We start from the raw sequence: 18,672 nt of genomic DNA, 5'->3' as shown, positions 1-18,672 counted from the left end.
CTATTCATTGCCACCCACCTTCCAATGGCTTTGACCTCCCTAAATCTTGGATGTAATCTTCACTGTAGTTGTAAAACTCAACATATTTTAACAAATCAATTGGCCAAATTGAAAGTAAATTAAGATTGAAGTGAAAAGATCATCACAACTTCTTTAACATTCTTAAGGCATAACCAAATCAAATCATCATTTCACAAAATCTCAAGATAAGGAGAAAAACAGAGAAAACTACTCAGAACTCATGGAGAAGATATGACAAAACTTGGAATTTTTATATAAAAGCAAAGTCATACAAACTTCAATAAGTAAATACAACTTATCTCTAATTCCGCATTGCTTTAGGTTCTCATCCTATTGTGATCTTTCAAATCAAATCTTGAGGTTGAAGATTTTACATCCGATACCACGTTGCTTTAGGAGCTCATCCTACTGCAATCTTTCAAATCAAATCTAGAGGTTGAGGATTCTACATCTGATTCCACATTGCTTTAGGTTATCATCCTATTGCAATCTTTCAAATTAAATTTAGAGGTTGAAGATTTTACATCTGATACTGTGTTGCTTTAGGAGCTCATCCTATTGCAATCTTTTAAATCAAATATAGAGGTTGAAGATTTTACATCCGATACCGTGTTGCTTTAGGAGCTCATCCTATCGCAATCTTTCAAATCAAATTCTAGAGGTTGAGAAATCTACATTCGATTCTGCGTTAGCTCGCTGTCGCCGTCGGCGCCCAAGATCAAATCTTCATATTTTGGTCATTTTTGCTCCAAATTCGCTCATTTTTGCATCTTTTTGCTCCAATGACCATAATTCAACATACCTGCAACAAAATATCAAAAATATATTTCTTTAAAGTGTAATATCATCAAAAACAGTGTAAAATAGGTATAAAAATCTCAACATATTTTCCTTTGGTCAGGGACCTTGTACTGGGATGTTGTCGGCTTTATTTTTTTGGATAAAACTTTCTCGGGGTGCTAGAGCCCTCGCCTAAGAATTTTGCCCTTTTTGTGCTCTAAGTGCTCTAATCTTGAATTCTTCCTGGTTACTGTGAATAACACTACAAAAACCCCAAAAAAATATATAAATGATGCATAAAGGGTATAAAAACAAATGAACATCTCATCACATTTTGTAAACATCAAATTTCCCTGAAACTTAAACATTACTTGTTTATCAATAATTCAATACCCAAAAGTAGATTTTTTGAAATTCATAGTAGATGGTGTCTTAGCATTGCATTGTTTTATAATAAGGTAAGTAAATAAATCAAAGTTCACAAATACTATCTTAGGATTGAATTTTTATTAAAACCCAAATATTCCAACATACTTCTATTAATACTCTCTTAAATGATTATTCTTAAATCACTTATTGATGTTTGACTAAAATAACATTAATTCTCAAATAAATATATAATTCAATTAGGCTTATAAATTAAATAATATTAACTCAGTAATTCTCTTTTTGAATATTATATTGTAAATTTAAATTAAGGAGTTTTTATTCTTTGAGTCTTTAAAATGTGGATTGATACCATTTTTTTAAGTTTTAGCTTAACCACAAACTTCTACTCAAAGTCTCTTGAATATTTAACTTTTTAAACTTCAATTATTTCTCTTTTGATATTGTTTCAATTTACTTTTACTGAGGATTAATATACCTTATTAAGCTTTTATTTATTGATTTTGAATATCAAATCTTTCCTATGTCAAATACTCAATCACTTACTAAATAAATTTAAATTATTATAGTTCAAAAGTACTTGTTATAATTAAATTATTTAGATTATAATAATTAGAATTTATATATTCAATGAATTAATTTTATATGTAGTCAATTTAGTATATGTATTTAAGAATCCTTATATAAAAGACTGATTAATTGTAATATGATGTCAGCCATTAGTAAATTAATAATTATTCAATGTTTAATAAATAATTTGTCACTTTTAATTATTTTATTCTCCTATTATTAACATACAATAATTAATTTACAATTTTATTTGAAAATCTATATTTTAGATAGTTAATATTACTCAATGACACAAATTTTTACAACAATCTCCCCAAAAACTTATCATCTACACTACACATGCAAATAAGGAATTTCTAGTTCAAGTTTTTGTACTTGTTTACATGTTGTTTTCTTTTATTCAATGAAGCTGTTGTTGTTTTCTCTTATCATACAGTATAGCTAAATATTTTTATGCTCCTATGATTGGGATGCGTACATGAATCAAATGTTTTATCAATGAGTTTTTCGTAGACATTTTTGTGTCTTGTTAATTAATTTATGTTAATGTGTTAACCTTTTGATTCTAATTTACTTCTAATTTGGTCAATTAAAAAATTAAAATCTCTTGTGATCTCGAGCTTCTAACAATTAAATAGAAGAACAAGTAGATTAATACACGGCCACATGTTAGAATAAGCTTATTGTCAATAAGAGATTGCAATCTAGATAAGGGACTAAAGAATTCCTGTGAAACTTTGTAAGGTTATGCCCCCTTGCCTATAAAGCGAGTTTACAATGCTTCTTATGACATCAACAGAGACTAAGAAATATTTGTTTCTAGTTGTCAATAATAATGTGGGAATCTTATAGGAAAATTTTGAGGATTCATATAGTTTGAGTCACATGAGTATGATTCTCATCATCTCTAAAAAACTATAAAACATTTATTTTCTTCATTATGATTTTAGAAACCTTTTAAATTTAGCAACTTAGAACACTTCAAGATCCAATTGAAATAAATATAAGAATAAACCAAGGTGTCCTCTATAATACCACAAATCTAGGTAGACAAAATGAAGAGGATCTAGAAGGGATTGATTTATTTAAAAACATCTTATTACGTTTAATGGTCGATCTAATAGGCGCAGTTTATTCTTACTAGGCAATCGTTTTGCCATCACCTTCATATTCTTATCATTTGTGCTATCTTTTATAACTTTCAAGTTAAAGGAGCTCTTGATTCTTGTAACATAAAGATTTTCCTAATAATGGCCCGAGCCACAGTTTGACTATTAATGTTAAACGACGAAAACAAAGTTGGATTGATAGAATTTACGTGAATAGTTCTACTTTGCTGAATTGGGACAGCCTTGACATAAACTAGGCGGGCAGCTTTGATACGGTTAGTGGAGAGTTGAACGCCAGTGACGCGCTGGAAGCTGGAGGCCATATACGCTCCCATGCTCGCCATGCCCTCCGCTATCATGGTTGTGATGCTGCCATGCAGAACTTTGAAGGAATGATCAATAAACAAGAGGCTCGCCAATTTTGGATGCGTAAAAGAAAAAAGATAGAAAAGTTTGGGGCAGAGCGTTTCGAGTGAAGCAGGAGACCCAGGCAAGGGTTTCGGGGAAGTAAAGGAAATTTTAACACGCACGTTGCAAACTCGAGAGACTAGATGCGTTCGCATCTCTATTATACTACGAAACACGGTTGGGAAATGTGGTTGCGAAAAGTGTTATTCAAACAGTGAAAAAATGAAGTTTTTTTATCAAACAATGATTCAAGAAGTTGCCCCAAACGCACCCTTAGGGCTTACTAAACCAAAAATTCACCAATTAGAAAATTTACTAGTTTTTCATATGATCGACACATAAACTCAAATAAATATATTACTTGACAGACTCATATACTTTTATGATTGTCGTTTGCTTCGCAGAAGTTTCAGGCATCATAACATATCCAAATAACATAAAAATAGCCAAAAGTCTTCCCAAAATAGAAAACAAACACACATATATAGTTTCTGCTAGAAAGAAACCCTGATTAGAGGAAAGGAGATGTGAAATAAACAAGAAAAGTCAAAAGATATACCTAAATTTGATAAAGAAGCGGAATATGTCTATTTGACACTTCCGCGGTTGTGACTCCAAAAGATTTCGCCGCATCGCAGTACCAAATTGTGGATTCAGTGATTCCGTGGGATTCTACGATTCAAGAATCACAAAAATCTTATATCAAAAGCTCCCTTATCATCCTCCCCAACTAACAGATGCTTCTTCTTCTCTAAAAAGGCATAGATTCCACTGCCGAATGTTATTTCCCAAAAAACACTTATGAAGATTGTCGAAGATGCAATTTGGCGAACCTACCAAGCTATCTGTATGTGGACGCACTGCTAAACTAAACCAAAATTTAGTACAACATATTCTCTATAGTCATCCAAAATTATCTAAGAAATTTCTCATCTTTATCTAAAGTGATGGCATGTTGGACCTCCCTCGGTACTAATAACTTAGAAGGTAGATTGTACGTCTGAAAATCCTAAAATTCTTATCTGGGTTTGTTCAATGTCAGATATTAGCCACTTGATCTCATGCTCAACTTGGAAAACCAATACCAACCTAGTTGATGCCTCTGTTAACGCCTGCAAAAGAGTAGTTTGTGACACCACATCCTCGCACTCTGTATGAACGCCTATTACCTCAGACTTACTACTTTCTTGAACAACCAATTTTAACCCTCCTAGAATCTCTCTCATGGGCTCAACATGAAACAACAACAAATTTCCCTCGTCGGTTGTGTTATGGTACCCCCTCCACGCTGCTCATCTAGATCTTCACCCTTCTGCCTCCTTCCCTGCACCCTTCTTAGTGAAAGATATCGCTCTTTTGTTTTTACAATCACATGCAATGTGTCCAAAACCATGACACTTAAAGCACTTCTTGGCATGAACAGATTTAGGAATGCTGACAATCTCCACGCTTACTTCACTCTGTTTGGGTTCACCTTTGGAAGCGTTGGCTTGAGTGCTCCACTAGGTGTACTTTTACTACCTCATACTGGGTTGAACTCTACTCGAAAGATGAGGCATTTAAGTAATGATGTTGCTATTTCTCCACCTTACAAACTAAGGTTTGGACATCAAGTAGAAACAAATACGGCTACAGATGCACCACATTCACGATAAAAGACATCAGGTATCAAAAATATCTTGTCACTGTGTGTTCCTCTGGTTCCACCAACTCATATTTCATCAAAAGTTAATCAAATTCCATTATGTACCCCTCCATAGAAGTTTGTCTCTCGCCCAAGTTCTGAAGCTTTATGAACATATCATGTCTGTAATGTAGAGGAAGGTAAGTCCATTGCATCTCCCTTTCTTCGCTCTGTTGAATAAGTTTCAGGTTCTCCCACTACAAAAAAAGTTATTTTTCTGATTTGAAGGCTACCAATTTAACTTATCTTCAGGAACAACTTTGTACTAAAGAATTCACTCTATTACTTGAAGCCACCTGCTATACTCATATGGATCCATGCGACTATTAAAATCGGATAAATCTAAAATTTACTACAAGATCCAAGCTTCTTTTCTAATGCTCCATGCGAAATCATTGAGAAAGTGGTTCTTCATGACTTAAAACTGTCTGATGGAAGGAATTCACTTCCACTTCTCGATATTACGAGATACCGTTGTGGCTACGGGTGAGTTCACTGGATTGTCTTCTCTCAAAAGTGGCAAGCCTTTGTGGCAGTTGGAGGATTTCCCGTTGCATATCCACCCTAACAAATTTATGGGCACCTCACTGAGGGTTTCTCCTTGGCGGAATGGAGTCCTTCCTCTTGATCAGATTTGAAGCAGATGTATGATTGCAAATCAAAGTTGGTCGGTGGTTTAAGTTTTAGTAGTAGGCGTCGAGATAAAATTTTGGTAGAGGTAGAAATGCTTGAGTTCAAAAATTTATAGTTGGGTGAGCTCATCTTTGCCCCCCTTCAAAATAATGGAAAACCCATGCCCTCTTCATCTCCTTAACCGAGTACTCATCTACCGTCAGTTATAATATCTCAAGCCATTGCATGCAAACAAGTATACGGGGAATTGATAAGCTAAATTGCTCTAATGCCAGCAAAAAGTATGCGAGCCAATGATATATGGAAAAATATTCAAATAAAAAGTCAACCAAGTAGAGCCGGGACAAAATCATAAAGCCTATATTCGGGAATATGGGAGGGATGGAGTTTTGGAACGGTCTACAAGCACATGAACTGAGAATGGTCTAGGTCAAAAGGAAGTTTACAGTCAAATAATATAACATAAAGTTAATAAGACTTCAAAATCTATTCTCTCATAATTCCCTTCGCTTGCCAAAATATGACTTACCAAAGGGTGTAGGGATTTAAAAGCTCAAAAAGATCATTAGATCTTATCCTTTGTTTAAGCTAGAACAACTTGTGTAAGATATACATCAAAATTCATGAATATAAAAAAAGAACAAAATAGTGAATCGAAATAACACCTATAAAAAGAATAAGAAATCTATACTAAGACATTGAGCATAGTGAATTGTGAGTGATGATCCATTCAAATAATGTGATAGTGATTAAGACCACACAAAAACATTTGCTATTAGCACGAAAGGCTGAATTATAAAATACCTTATAAACTGAAGGATGTATATGATCAAGATGAAAAAACTTTGACTCAAGATATGGCAGTTGAGACCCATGCTCATATTGTGGCAAGTGCCGGAAGAGTTCAACTCTATTTCTAGCTTCAAATTGATTAACTACAGCACGTCTTCTAGCCTTTTCAACCCGATTTTTATCATCATACTGCAGGCCAGGCTGAGGAACATCCTTCTTTCTCTCTTTATCATGATTGCGGTCAGCCCTTTTCTCAGAAGCCGTAGTTGTATCTTTAGGCCCATCTTTCTTCTGAGGTGGTCTGGCACCTTTCTCTCGCTTTGCATTAGCCTGGGCACCACTATGAGATGCAGCTGCAGGATTGCCTCCTCTTTCTGCAATTACTAGAGAGTGAGCAGCATGCATGATGTGCAACCAAATTCAGATAAAATAATTTCAGAACATACTAGCAAGAAAAAAAAAAGTTAAACTCGTTTCCAAAAACAAAAATACATATTCTGATAACAAAAAAGATGGCATGGTGCTAACATCATGTATTACTTTATATAATGCTAATTTACAGCATATCAAAACAATCGGACATGCAAAACTTTATCCAGTTCATGTGGCGATCTTCTCTTCAACTAGACCTTAAAGTTCTTAGAAATTTAATCATGCAAAATAGCTATAATGTCCTCACCGAGACCAAAGGTCATGAAAATTGAATTATAGAAATAGCCTTTTGAAAATGCAGGGAACTACGGCTGTATATAGAGATGGCTTCCTTCAGCTTATATCGGCAGGATCTTAATGCAAAAAATTTCTTCCATTTTAAATAAAGAACAATGAAAGCATTTTGCTGGATAATCCGATCATTTATATGTTTACTACAGTGAAGAAAAAAGATTAAAAGTGCTTTGCAACATAGTGCTGGTTTTATTTTATATTTTGAAAATAAGGTACTAGACAGATCTGAAATATTTAATTATTTAAATTGTTGAACACAACATTAAAAGTAATATCTTATCATGAAAGATAGAAACATCACTTTATGATGGGTTCAATTATTTTAATAAAGAAATTTTGGATTTTGCATGGTCTGTGTTTTAACTCATAGCTCTTTCCCCTACCTAATCCGAAGATCAAATAGGGTTTAGAAAAATCCAGGTTGCTAACTTCCTATAAGAGCAAAGCCTATAGTTAATTATATCTTTCTTAAAAAAACTCTCTATTAAGATTGTACTTTTATCTTCAAGGAATTTGTAAGTTTTGTTTCCACAATTAATTATAGAGAATATCAAATTGGAAAGCTCAAAAATGAAATAGTTATTTATAGAATTCAAAAGATAAAAAGTAGATATTGAAGATACTGAGAAACTCAGTAGGATCTCAACTATCATTTTATTTGGCTTTATTGATTTTTGAAAGAAAGATTTATTTGATATTTGTGTTAACATTTTATTTAGAAAATTAGGATTTATATCATACACTATATGATCGTGAAAAAGACTAAAAACTGAGGATTAACATCGTAACTAAACGAACTATCTCAGAATCCTAAAGTCAAAATCAGGTTTACCGAATAAAGTAGAACCTCGGACCGTATCTAAAAGGAAGAGAATGTAACAAACAAACTAACTAAATGGACTTACCACCCTGCCTGAAAAGGGTTGCATCTAAACCACCTAAAGTAGTAAATCATCGATGTCATGAAATGCAGGATATGATAGGTTGTTATTTATTAAAAAAAGTAAGTCGTATAACTTGATTATAAAAATCAAGATGTCTAAGTATGAGTGGTATGCAAAATGTCCTAAGGCAATCGAAATTTTTTTTTTTACAATTAAAAATTTAAATATTTATAACTCACCACACTCAAACTTTTTATTATTTTTGTTAGCTCTTAGTGTCGGGTAATAAAGCAAACTATGTATAAATATGCATGTCCTTGATAACAAATGCTTAGAAGATTCATTTATAAGGTCAATCGCTATGCAAAAGCAAACTCACTCTATAAGGCAATAAAGGAATAACCAATATAAATGTAAATGTCTATAATAATCTCTTCATGGTTATTCCTAAATCGAAAAGTTTCTACTAATTTTTGTTTAATTTTAATTTTGATGTTTTAAATGTATCATGTCATAAGGTGTGAATGCAATATTTTATTTTGTTTTGATTTTGGTTTATTTCTTAATTTTGAAATATTATGTTAAAATTATTTATTTTAAGAAGAAAATTTAGTTAATAATGAGTCTACGATAACCCAGAAAAAAAAGCAAAAAACATAACCTGAAATGTGAGCAGACCTATCAAACAAAAACACAACGAAGATAACAACAAAACAACAAGACTACCAAAAGATTAACCAGCCCTACACTTAGTAGAAGTTCATCTTAGATGTTCATCCTTTATTTTGTTCGCCTTACCTTAGATAGTTTGAACATTAATGGTTGACTGACTGACAAACAAATTAACATTAAAAAAGAAAAGACACCGCAGGAAAGTAAACATATGTTTACCATAACAGTCTAGAATTACTATTGCGTTCAGTAAAACAAAATTTAACATATCATAAGCTTGTTATAGCCCCTGCAAAATAAGAATAGTAAAAAATAACACGAAAAGGAAATTTTAACAACATGATCAGCTTAAACTCCAGCCTAGCGAGAAAATCCGCCCTAACCAAATATTTTTTTTGAGAATTGGACCTTATTTAGGGACCTACTTGTAAAAAGATAATAGCGTCAAAGTTTCCTCTGTTCCAGTGAACCCTTATTAGGATGATTATTAAGGGACCTTAAAAATCCAGTCTTATCTCTTCTCATTTGCACGGCTCGACACAGACATCACCCACAATCTTCTTCCTCCTCTTTCTCCGCGTGATCACGACATCTAAGTCTCCTCCTTCCTCCTCTTCCATTGATTTGCGGCTCAGCATAGCACCGCAAGCACAATAACAATGTCGGTTTCGACAAATCCAAGCGACTCATAGCAAGCGGCGACGTTCACTTTACCTTTCTTCATCTAAAGCACGACGTCATTTTATGCATGAAATCGGTGACTTCCCTCTTTTCTTCTTCTTTGAACAGAAGTTACTCCCATTCTCCTTTCTTTACTCCCCCTCTCGCTTTATTTTTGAAATGATCCTCTCAACTCTTAAGCCTAATCGTAATGATGGTTAGCCCACAAGTTGATTCATTTTTTTTTAATTAATATTATTATTATTACTCTTTTACTTAAGTTATTACATAGCCTATAGTTTATAAAGGTACAGTGAAGGGTACCAATTATATGAATTTGTCCAATGTTTTACATGCTTTTCTTTTTTCAGTGAATCTTTTATCTATTAATGTCATTATTCTCCAGCTAAAACGTGTAGTTTCTTTTGACATCCCTAAAGTGATCTTTCAAGAAAAAGAGATAGGTCAGACACTTGGGACTGGAATGTGGCATAATGGACTCTGATAATTAGACTTAGAGAGGATGAACTTAGCTTTGGCATCCATGGTGGAGAGTGATGGAGTAGGAGAATTTGGCAGGAGTGTGGAGGATGTGTTGCTACTACATTACAGAAGCATGAGACACTCTTGTTTTAGTTTATTGATTCGGTTGTATCCTTTTTTGTATGAAAAGGCAAATAGACAAAAATATGTTAGTGATGTTCGTGAGTTTAGCAAGCTTATTAGGAGCTCTTATATAAGTTATGAGAATAGGAGTTCTGGTATTTTTGACTTAATTCATTCTGATGTATGGAATTCATTCTGATGTACGGGGACCTTGTTCTATAAGTTCTATGAATGATTATCAATATTTTGTGGCCTTTATCGATTGCTTTTATTGTGTTATTTGGGTATATTTGATGAAAAATAAGGGTAATGTGTTTGCTTGATTTTAAGACTTTCACATGACAATCCAGACTTAATATGGTGCAATAGTGAATATATTGGTGTCAGATAATAGAACAGAATATACCAAAAAAGTATTTGGGGAATACTTGTCAACTCAAGGGATACAACATCAAACCACATGTCCATATACACCAGCACAATCAAATAGCAGAGAGAAAAAATAGATATCTTCTAGAGGTTTCCCAAGCATGATGACCTCAAAGATTGTCTCAAAGCACTTATGGGGAGCAAGCAATTTTGACAATTGCTCAATTTATCAACAGGGTGTCATCGAGAGTGTTGGATTGAAATTCTCATTGTCATATGTTGAAAGGAGATAATAGTTGTTTATGTATGTTTGGTGAAGGAAAACAATCATAAGTAGGGAAGCTAGATCTCAGAGCTATGAAAAGTGTGTTCATAGGTTATTCTATTACCCAGAAGGGGTACATCTGCTGGAGCCAGATAAAAAAGAGATTGCTTGTGAGCATGGAAATGTCATTTAGAGAATTTGAACAGTACTACACCGAGGAGGTGACCACACTCTTCGGTGACTCACCAGATACTGGAGATATGAGGCAAGGCTAGGTGAGCATCAACGGTGAGAAAGTGGTACACGTGGGAGCCATGTCTTGTCTTATGATGTGGGATGAATCAGTTAAGGAATCAAAAAATGAGGAGAGTAAACCCAAAGGTGGTGGGATTCAGGCTGAATGTGAGTTAAGGGTGTATACACGGAGAAGGAAACAGATTGAGAGAACAATGTCTATGGTGGCCCATGTGTCAACTAGTCCCTTGTCCTAGTCTTCCCCGGCTCTTGAGGCACCTACACCATCCACCCCCGAAACAAATCTCCCGTGTGATATGATTCCTCCTCTTTCTTCTCCTAACCCCCTACTTTAAGAAATTGTATTAGGTGAGAACATGACATTACTAACTTTGTTTCATATTCCAACATATCACATTTGAACGGAGCATTCATTGCATCTTTGGACACTATAGCTATACCAAAGAGTTGGCAAGTTGCTAAAGAGGATCCCAAGTGGAAATTCGTTGTGCATGAAGAGCAGATGACTCTCAATAAAAACTAAATATGAGAGATAGTGTCCTACCAGCGGAAAAAAAGACAGTTGAATACAAATGAATCTTCATAGTGAAGCAAACTCAGAAGGAATGATAGAACGGTACAAAGCACGAAATGGTACAGTTAGACATATGGCATTGGCTGATGAAACATTTGCACTTGTGACAAAGATGAGCTGAGTGAGGACACTAGTTTCTCTTGTAGTGAATCGTGGGTGAAAGTTACACCAACTCAATGTGAATATTACATTTATTCATGGAGAGTTATTGTTGACCTTATTTTGGTGAGGTCTTGGTTTCTTTCTCCTACAGTCTATGATCTAGCATTAGGATGTTCCTATTGACTATCCTAGAGGGCTAGTAATGAAACTCACCTTACATAGAACTTCAAACAACTTCTTGACCTATTTTTGTTAAGACCTCACATGAGTTGTCCAAGAACTCAACTTTTAGTTGCAATGGCTAAAAACCAACATGTGGAAGTTCCAAAAATGACTTCCCCGCAAAATTTAAAGGCCTTAGGGACACTCTTTTGACCTTGAACGGCCTGCTCACACACATCCACTGCACCGCGCGATAAATTAAATTGGCCCAATCGCCAACGAACTTGTCCGAATGACCCTGAATAACGAAACGGACAGCGCGAGCATGTCCGGGATGTCAATTTTACCCGGAAAGGTTGTCTTTACATATCACATTATAGACTATTGAGGACAAATAAAATTAAGTTATAAAAATTTTTCTTCCCCCCAAACTTGATTTTTAACATGTATAGCATTCAGTACAAAAAATATAAACGGGAAGAAAAAAGTTCAGAAATTCTAACTATCGCTAATGTCGATCACAAACATTTGCAAGTATTCATCAGGACAGAACAATTTGCAACAGAAAGTAAATCTAAACTAAAATATGCTGAAATGAAATTAAGCTAAAGAAAAGTCTACTAGTACAACAGGTATCAACTTAAAAATATATTTAAGTATTCCCCAAATCCTCTTATAGTTGTAACACAAGCACAAACAAACTTGATAAATGAGATCAATTCTTCCTCCATCTAATCACACCTCCATTCCTTACCTCCAATTCTAACGGAATCACTTCACTAATCAGTTAGAACTTTTAAAAGTTTTTCATCAGGTCTAAGCCCATGGATACGATTATCCCTACATATTGGCTCGTGAATACCAACCTTATGCATCAACATATCCCTTAAAGTATGCATCTTTAACAGTTATAAGGGTAGTGCAAGATAATCATCGGGTTATTCATCAACTGGTTTATTGAACCATATTGAAGAAGAAAATAAGGTCAGAAAAGGAAGTAAAAGAATTTAGATGGACTTGTTCTATGTTCAAACTCATAATGTCTCCAGTTAATCCTCATGTCTAGTTTTGATTTGAATCATAATGTACTTGTTAATTCAACTACTACCAGAGAGCACAAACAAGTCTAGTCACAATGAGAAGTTAAAGAATCACCTCACTCATGACACACACTGATCAAATTAATCCATAACAATTCAAACATCCACTAACATAAAATTGATCAATTCACACTAAAACAAACACATCACACCTCAAATAAATACAACTCATAAACATACTAACAAACATAACCTATGGGTTGCCTCTCATGAAGCGTTTGGTTTAACCTCGTCAGTCCAACAAATCCCAAAGTTATACATATTTTACTTGCTCACCAATTTTCTCATTGAGGTTTTTTAATCCCCCTAAAAGTTCGTCTTAGTTTTGAGTCATATGGTTCAAGGTCTGCAGCTCCTGAACTATGCTTTCAAATCTATAAACTTAATTAATAGGAAAGATATCCATTACTTCACGCACTCAAAAATATTTTTTGGTATTTTGGATTTTCTTTTAAATACACACGATAATTAAATATATTAAATAATAATACTACAATTTTCAAATCTAAGTCTTACAGTTTCAACTAAAATTCACTTAAAGTTCTTACTGTGGTTTCCCCGACAACCGCGCCAAAAACTTGATTCGACCCGCAATTACTCAATTATTTAGTTTCCTAACCAAAAACTTAAGTCGGTTTCCTTAGGCGGCTTGTGTGCAAAATGGATATGTTATAGAATTTAGAATTTAATTTATATTTCACACACTAAAGGTTTTATGCAAGTTAACGTGTCGTTTCAAGTAATATAAGTTTTTCTTTAAAACCCAGAGTATCGATCCCACAGAGAAACGAGATAACAAGTCTCTTACGTTAATTCTAGTCTACTACTATAAGAACTTAGTTTGGAATGTCGATTAAGGGTTTTTCCTAGCAACTGCTTCTAAATACAAACCTAATCTAAAGATAAACCTAACTAGATAGACTGATTTGATGAATTAAGTTAAGAACGTTACCTAACCTAGAATTAAGTTCCTAAATCTAAGATTATGCTAGGTAGGTTCTAGTCTGTCACCCTAGATTACCCATTGTGCCCTCTCTTCAGGACTAACCGGTCTTTAAATTTCAAACTCTAGATCAAATTGATAAGAACGTAGCCTATCACCCTAGAAACAACAATTTACACCCAATCAACGAATATTTTCCTAATATTGCATTGCCACCTAAACTACTTCACCATAGCCAACCAGACAATGTAAGTGCACTCAAGTTGTGAAGTCACTGCGCTTCCGAGTATTTTTTTCAACTTACAACAGATTTTAACATAACATATGGTCAGTATTTTATGTTAATGAAGCAACGGAGATATTACTCATCACAAAGAAATTAAAATTATTATATGATTAAACAAAATTCTTCACTTATGCCATTATTTCATAACAAGAGGAAAGAATAAGGAAAATTACGCACTAAGTATGGAGAAAACACAACAGAAAACTTCATTTAAATCAAAGTAAATCCACTAGATAAGTGTCTACAATAATTATAAGATAATAAAGAACACAATACTTAGTTTTTTTCCTCTGAAAGAAAAATGAAAATCCATCTAACAAAGTCTCCTACTGATACATGCAATACTAATACAATCCCTTACAGATATCTCTCAAAATCACCTCTCTAATCTCTATAGAAAAGGTAAAAATCTACAATTCCTACTCCTATCTACGACCTCTCGACGTTCCAGGAGATTCCAGGAGTTCGTGATGCGAAAAGGTGCATTTCCAAGTGTCAAAATCCGCCTAATAACTCCATGGGCGTTTAGAACCCGTCCACAACCGTTTCTGGTGCCTAGGCGCTAGAAAGTGGCGCCATCTTTTCTATTTTCTAGGTGAGGACTGGCGCCTAGGCGCCACTCTGCTGGCAGTACCCCCGTTTCGCCCCATTTTAGCTTCAATCCCCTCCAAGTGTTATACTTGCAAGATAAACATGAAATAATCTTTCTTTAAAGTGCAATTTGATTCAAAAACATGTGAAAAATGTAAATGAAATTAAGCATAAAAAAAGAAAGACATTAAAATGCGTCAGGTCAAAATTTTCTTTCTTGCTCCATTTGACTCCAAATTACAACATTTTTGGTTTATTTTTTTTCAAAACTTCTTCTCTTGTACCTGAAAACAAAAAAAGCCTAAAATGTCTTCCATTAAAGTGCAAGATCATAAAATATGAGCATAAAATGTATATAAAAAAGTAGCACATTTTTAGGCGTGTCATACCCACCGGCAAATTGAGAAACCATCAACGAGCAGACTCTTTAAGTGTTGTCAAGAAGAGGTGATACTTCATTGCATCTCTAATCTATAGTAATCCAACAGATGATTTGAAAGAAGCTAGGTGGTTGGTCGGATCACTTTTCTCCTTATATGGATCCAGGTGAGGAGTCCTTAACTTCTTTGGTGGCACCGCCTCCACAATCTGTCGAGTGAAAGCACTGTCAAGGGCTGACTAAATTGGTGCTTCGACACATTTTATCTGATGCCTAACCATCGGCGTAGATCCAGTGATGGCCACTTGTTAAGAATCTCCTCCTTCGGTCACCTGATTGCTTACACGCCCGTTGGGCACTGGCGGAATGTCCAGAGGAACCCCTTGAGAGTGAGTTCCCTGAGATCCCACTCCAGGAGCGATGTTTGATCATCCCCTTGCATAAGTGCTTGTTAAAAGGCCTCAAACAGGCCCATCATCTGTTCTCGCAATTATTGAACTTGCCGTTGAATCTCCCGGTTCACTTACTCCCTTATGAACTCCACTGTGAAGCGTCTCTCTGTTGCGACTCTCCTGCATAATGTGCTCCGCTTTTTATCTATGAAAAGTCTATCCTCACTGCACCACCTTTTAGGATGTTGAATCCTAAATTATATTTAGTGAAACACTCCCCAAGAGATAGAGCTGAGAAGAGAAGAAAGAAAGTTGGAGAGTTGAGTGAGAGAGAAATGTTGTCTTAATTTATGTCGTGACTGTCTAACTATACGGGCCTAAGAATACAGTAATAAAAGAAGAGAACAATTATGATAACTACCCAAATAACTAAATCCTGTCAAATAAGAATTACAGTATAACACAAAGAAAATATGATATATGTTGATCATCCAAAATTCCAAATCGACGGTCAAATCAATCGATCAGATGACTTCCATCGTGGGATCTAGTCGATTGATGAAAATCCTTTGATCACTCAATCGCATCATCTTGCCCAATCGGTCCACCGGCCACTAGTATTGTCGGTCGCCAGTTATGTCGGTCAATCAGTTCAGGCTAACCGGTCGACTATTTTCTGCGGATACTCACTCTTTGGTTCGTAATTTCGATCGCCTAAGTCTTCGTCCTTAATCGTTTGATCCCTTATGCAGTTATCATTTTAAGTAGCTATTAAATTTACATTATTAAGTATTAAATTTTCACTATTTTACCTTATGAAATCTTAATTAAACTCTTTAATTAAATTTATAACCTACATTTTCTTTATCAAAGTTGGCGCAGGTCAATATTTCTTCTTTAGCTCACACACTTCACGTCCAAATCTGATGTTAAGTTTAATTCAACATAATTTACATGCTCGCAAAACATACACATCTATAAGTTTTATTAAATAACCTAAAATATTAAAAACCTCACCTTTCTCTTTGGTCGAGCCTTAACCCTCAGACACGCGCGGCTCGCTTCTTCCTTTCAGCGCGCACCTTCATTCCCTACATGATTGAGCTTCCCAGCGTGCAAGAAATTTGGCTCGCTTCTTCTCGCACGAGCTTCCTCCGATCAATGTCGCATGCTTCCTCCAATGGATTCTTCTAACGAATCTCGCATACTACCACCTTGCTCAACCTTCCACGCAGTCGCCCGATTTTTTCTGTCTCGAGTATGCCGACTTCATCACTAAAATCGTACATATCAAGAAAGCCCTGGCTTGCGATCTTCTCGGTTTTGCAAGCACATTTACCTAAGCCCCAGCCTCTCGATCCCCTCTCCTTAATCGAGTCGCTTGATGTGTTACGTAAGTCAGTTTGCAATTTATATAGGCGAATTCACCTCTTCCATTTCTCGACCTCCGCTCACTTCCTCTCCGGTCCTGTTCGGTTTCGCGTTTTTCACTTTTAATTCTTCTTCAACTGCCAACTCGTCGTTTCCTCTCCTTCGATCCTTCATTTCCTCTGCTCCCTGTAATTGAAACGGAACTGTTACAATCTTCCCCACTTACAAAAAATTTCGTCCTTGAAATTTATAAACTTACCTCAAGTCATTTCTCATTAAACAGATCGACAACTGCTATCCATGAAACTAGAGGTCATTCATGACAAGTAATCACTATAAAGATAAAAACTCGATACAAGACAACTCAACTACACTTCAGAACAAATTGTTACTGAAGCAAAAAGAATGCTAGAAAGAGAGAAACTAACCAGACCACATCACCAATAGCATCAGTAGGTTCTTGAAGCTCACAATGAGTAAGGGAACATACTCGGGGTCGAATAGGTTATCCTGGTTGACCTTAGGTCGAAGCTGAAGCTATAGACTATTTTTTCTACCCGTTTGCAGACTTCTGGGAAGGAGCTCACCAGGTTTCCAATCTTCAGCGCTTTTCTGGCTAAGCGATGGACAATATCTTGCTATATGACCAAGTTGATGGAGTCAATAGCAAGTGTTAGATCCTATGATTCATTCATATTTATGTTGTCATCCACATTTGACACAAGTGACTCCAGTACCCTAGTCTTATCCACAACAATGATATCATCATTAAGAAGCATACACCAAGGTACAACCTCCTATAGATTTTCAGTAAGAGCATCCATAACTAAAGGAAAAAAGATATGGGATTAAAGATGATTCTTGATGTAATCTAACAGAAATAGGAAAACGTTTAGTTAATCCTCATTTTGTTCGAACACAAGTAACAACTCTAGTATACATATCTTCAATGACTTGAATATAAGTTATATCAACATCTTTCTTCGCTAGAACTAACTCCAGTATCACATATCATAAGCTTTTTCAAAATTAATAAAAATCATATGTAGATCCTTTACTCTCTCTTTACTTCTCCATCAAACTTCTTAATAAATATATAGCTTCCATAGTGTGGAATTACGCTCCTCATTATTATTTACTTTAATTCTATCTATTACTTGCTATATTTAAATCATAATATAAAAAGGGAAATTTCTTAATTATTGGTATTTATGTTTATTCCATAATTATAGGAATTACTTTATTGTAGGAAGATTTCTTTCCTCTTTTTGTTTCTCTTGTACTCACCTATTTATAGGTGAATTATCTATGTATTCAAAAGAGAAAAAGCATTATTCAAAAACTCACATGGTATCAAAGACATCGAAGGAAAGCTTCTCCCGCTCGGCTTGATCACGGCCTTCTCTCCCGCGATCAGTTTTTTCCCGAGCGCTGCTCCTGCGCCTGCTCTCGCCTGCTCTCTCCGACGATCGTTTTTCCCGATCATCCAAGCACCTGTTCGGTTCCGCGTCCGCGTCCGAGCGTCTGTTCCGCGCCTCTCCCGCGATTGTCTGCAACTGAGTACCGACGCTTCTTCCGTGATCGAGCTGTTTCAGCCGTGCTCCCCGTCGGCACAACCCCTCTGGTCATTCTGCTGGCCACCTCTCCTCTCCAATGACTAAGTACGGTCATGCCTGCAACCCCTCCTCCACTAGTGATGTCACTTCTAGCCACCCCTCCGTAGCTGGGTCTCCATTACCCAGCAATTCAGACAATAATTTTGTTCTCATCACCGGTCACAAACTCACCGGCCGGAATTACCTCCAATGGTCGCAATCAGTCATGATGTTTGTATGCGGCAAAGCAAAGATGACTACCTCACTGGTGATGCTCCAGCTCCGATGACGACAGATCCGTCATACAAGACTTGGAAATCCGAGAATAATATGGTTATGGCCTGGCTTGTTAACTC

General features: G+C 35.5%; 1 protein-coding gene across 4 annotated transcripts in view; it reads right to left on the bottom strand.

Moving 5' to 3' along the window:
• Nucleotides 1-18,672, bottom strand: part of LOC110018761 (translation initiation factor eIF-2B subunit delta-like) — a 61,601-nt gene that overhangs the window by 13,558 nt on the left and 29,371 nt on the right. For all 4 annotated transcript variants that reach the window (XM_020716185.1, XM_020716187.1, XM_020716186.1 and 1 more), the window contains exon 3: nucleotides 6,397-6,758. In XM_020716185.1, the coding sequence (XP_020571844.1) occupies nucleotides 6,397-6,758 (362 nt within the window). The remainder of the gene's footprint in view (nucleotides 1-6,396; nucleotides 6,759-18,672) is intronic.

The sequence above is a fragment of the Phalaenopsis equestris genome, unplaced genomic scaffold (genome assembly GCF_001263595.1).
Source record: "Phalaenopsis equestris unplaced genomic scaffold, ASM126359v1 Scaffold000036, whole genome shotgun sequence".
NCBI classification, from domain to species: domain Eukaryota; kingdom Viridiplantae; phylum Streptophyta; class Magnoliopsida; order Asparagales; family Orchidaceae; genus Phalaenopsis; species Phalaenopsis equestris.
This window is presented reverse-complemented; position numbering and strand designations above follow the sequence as displayed.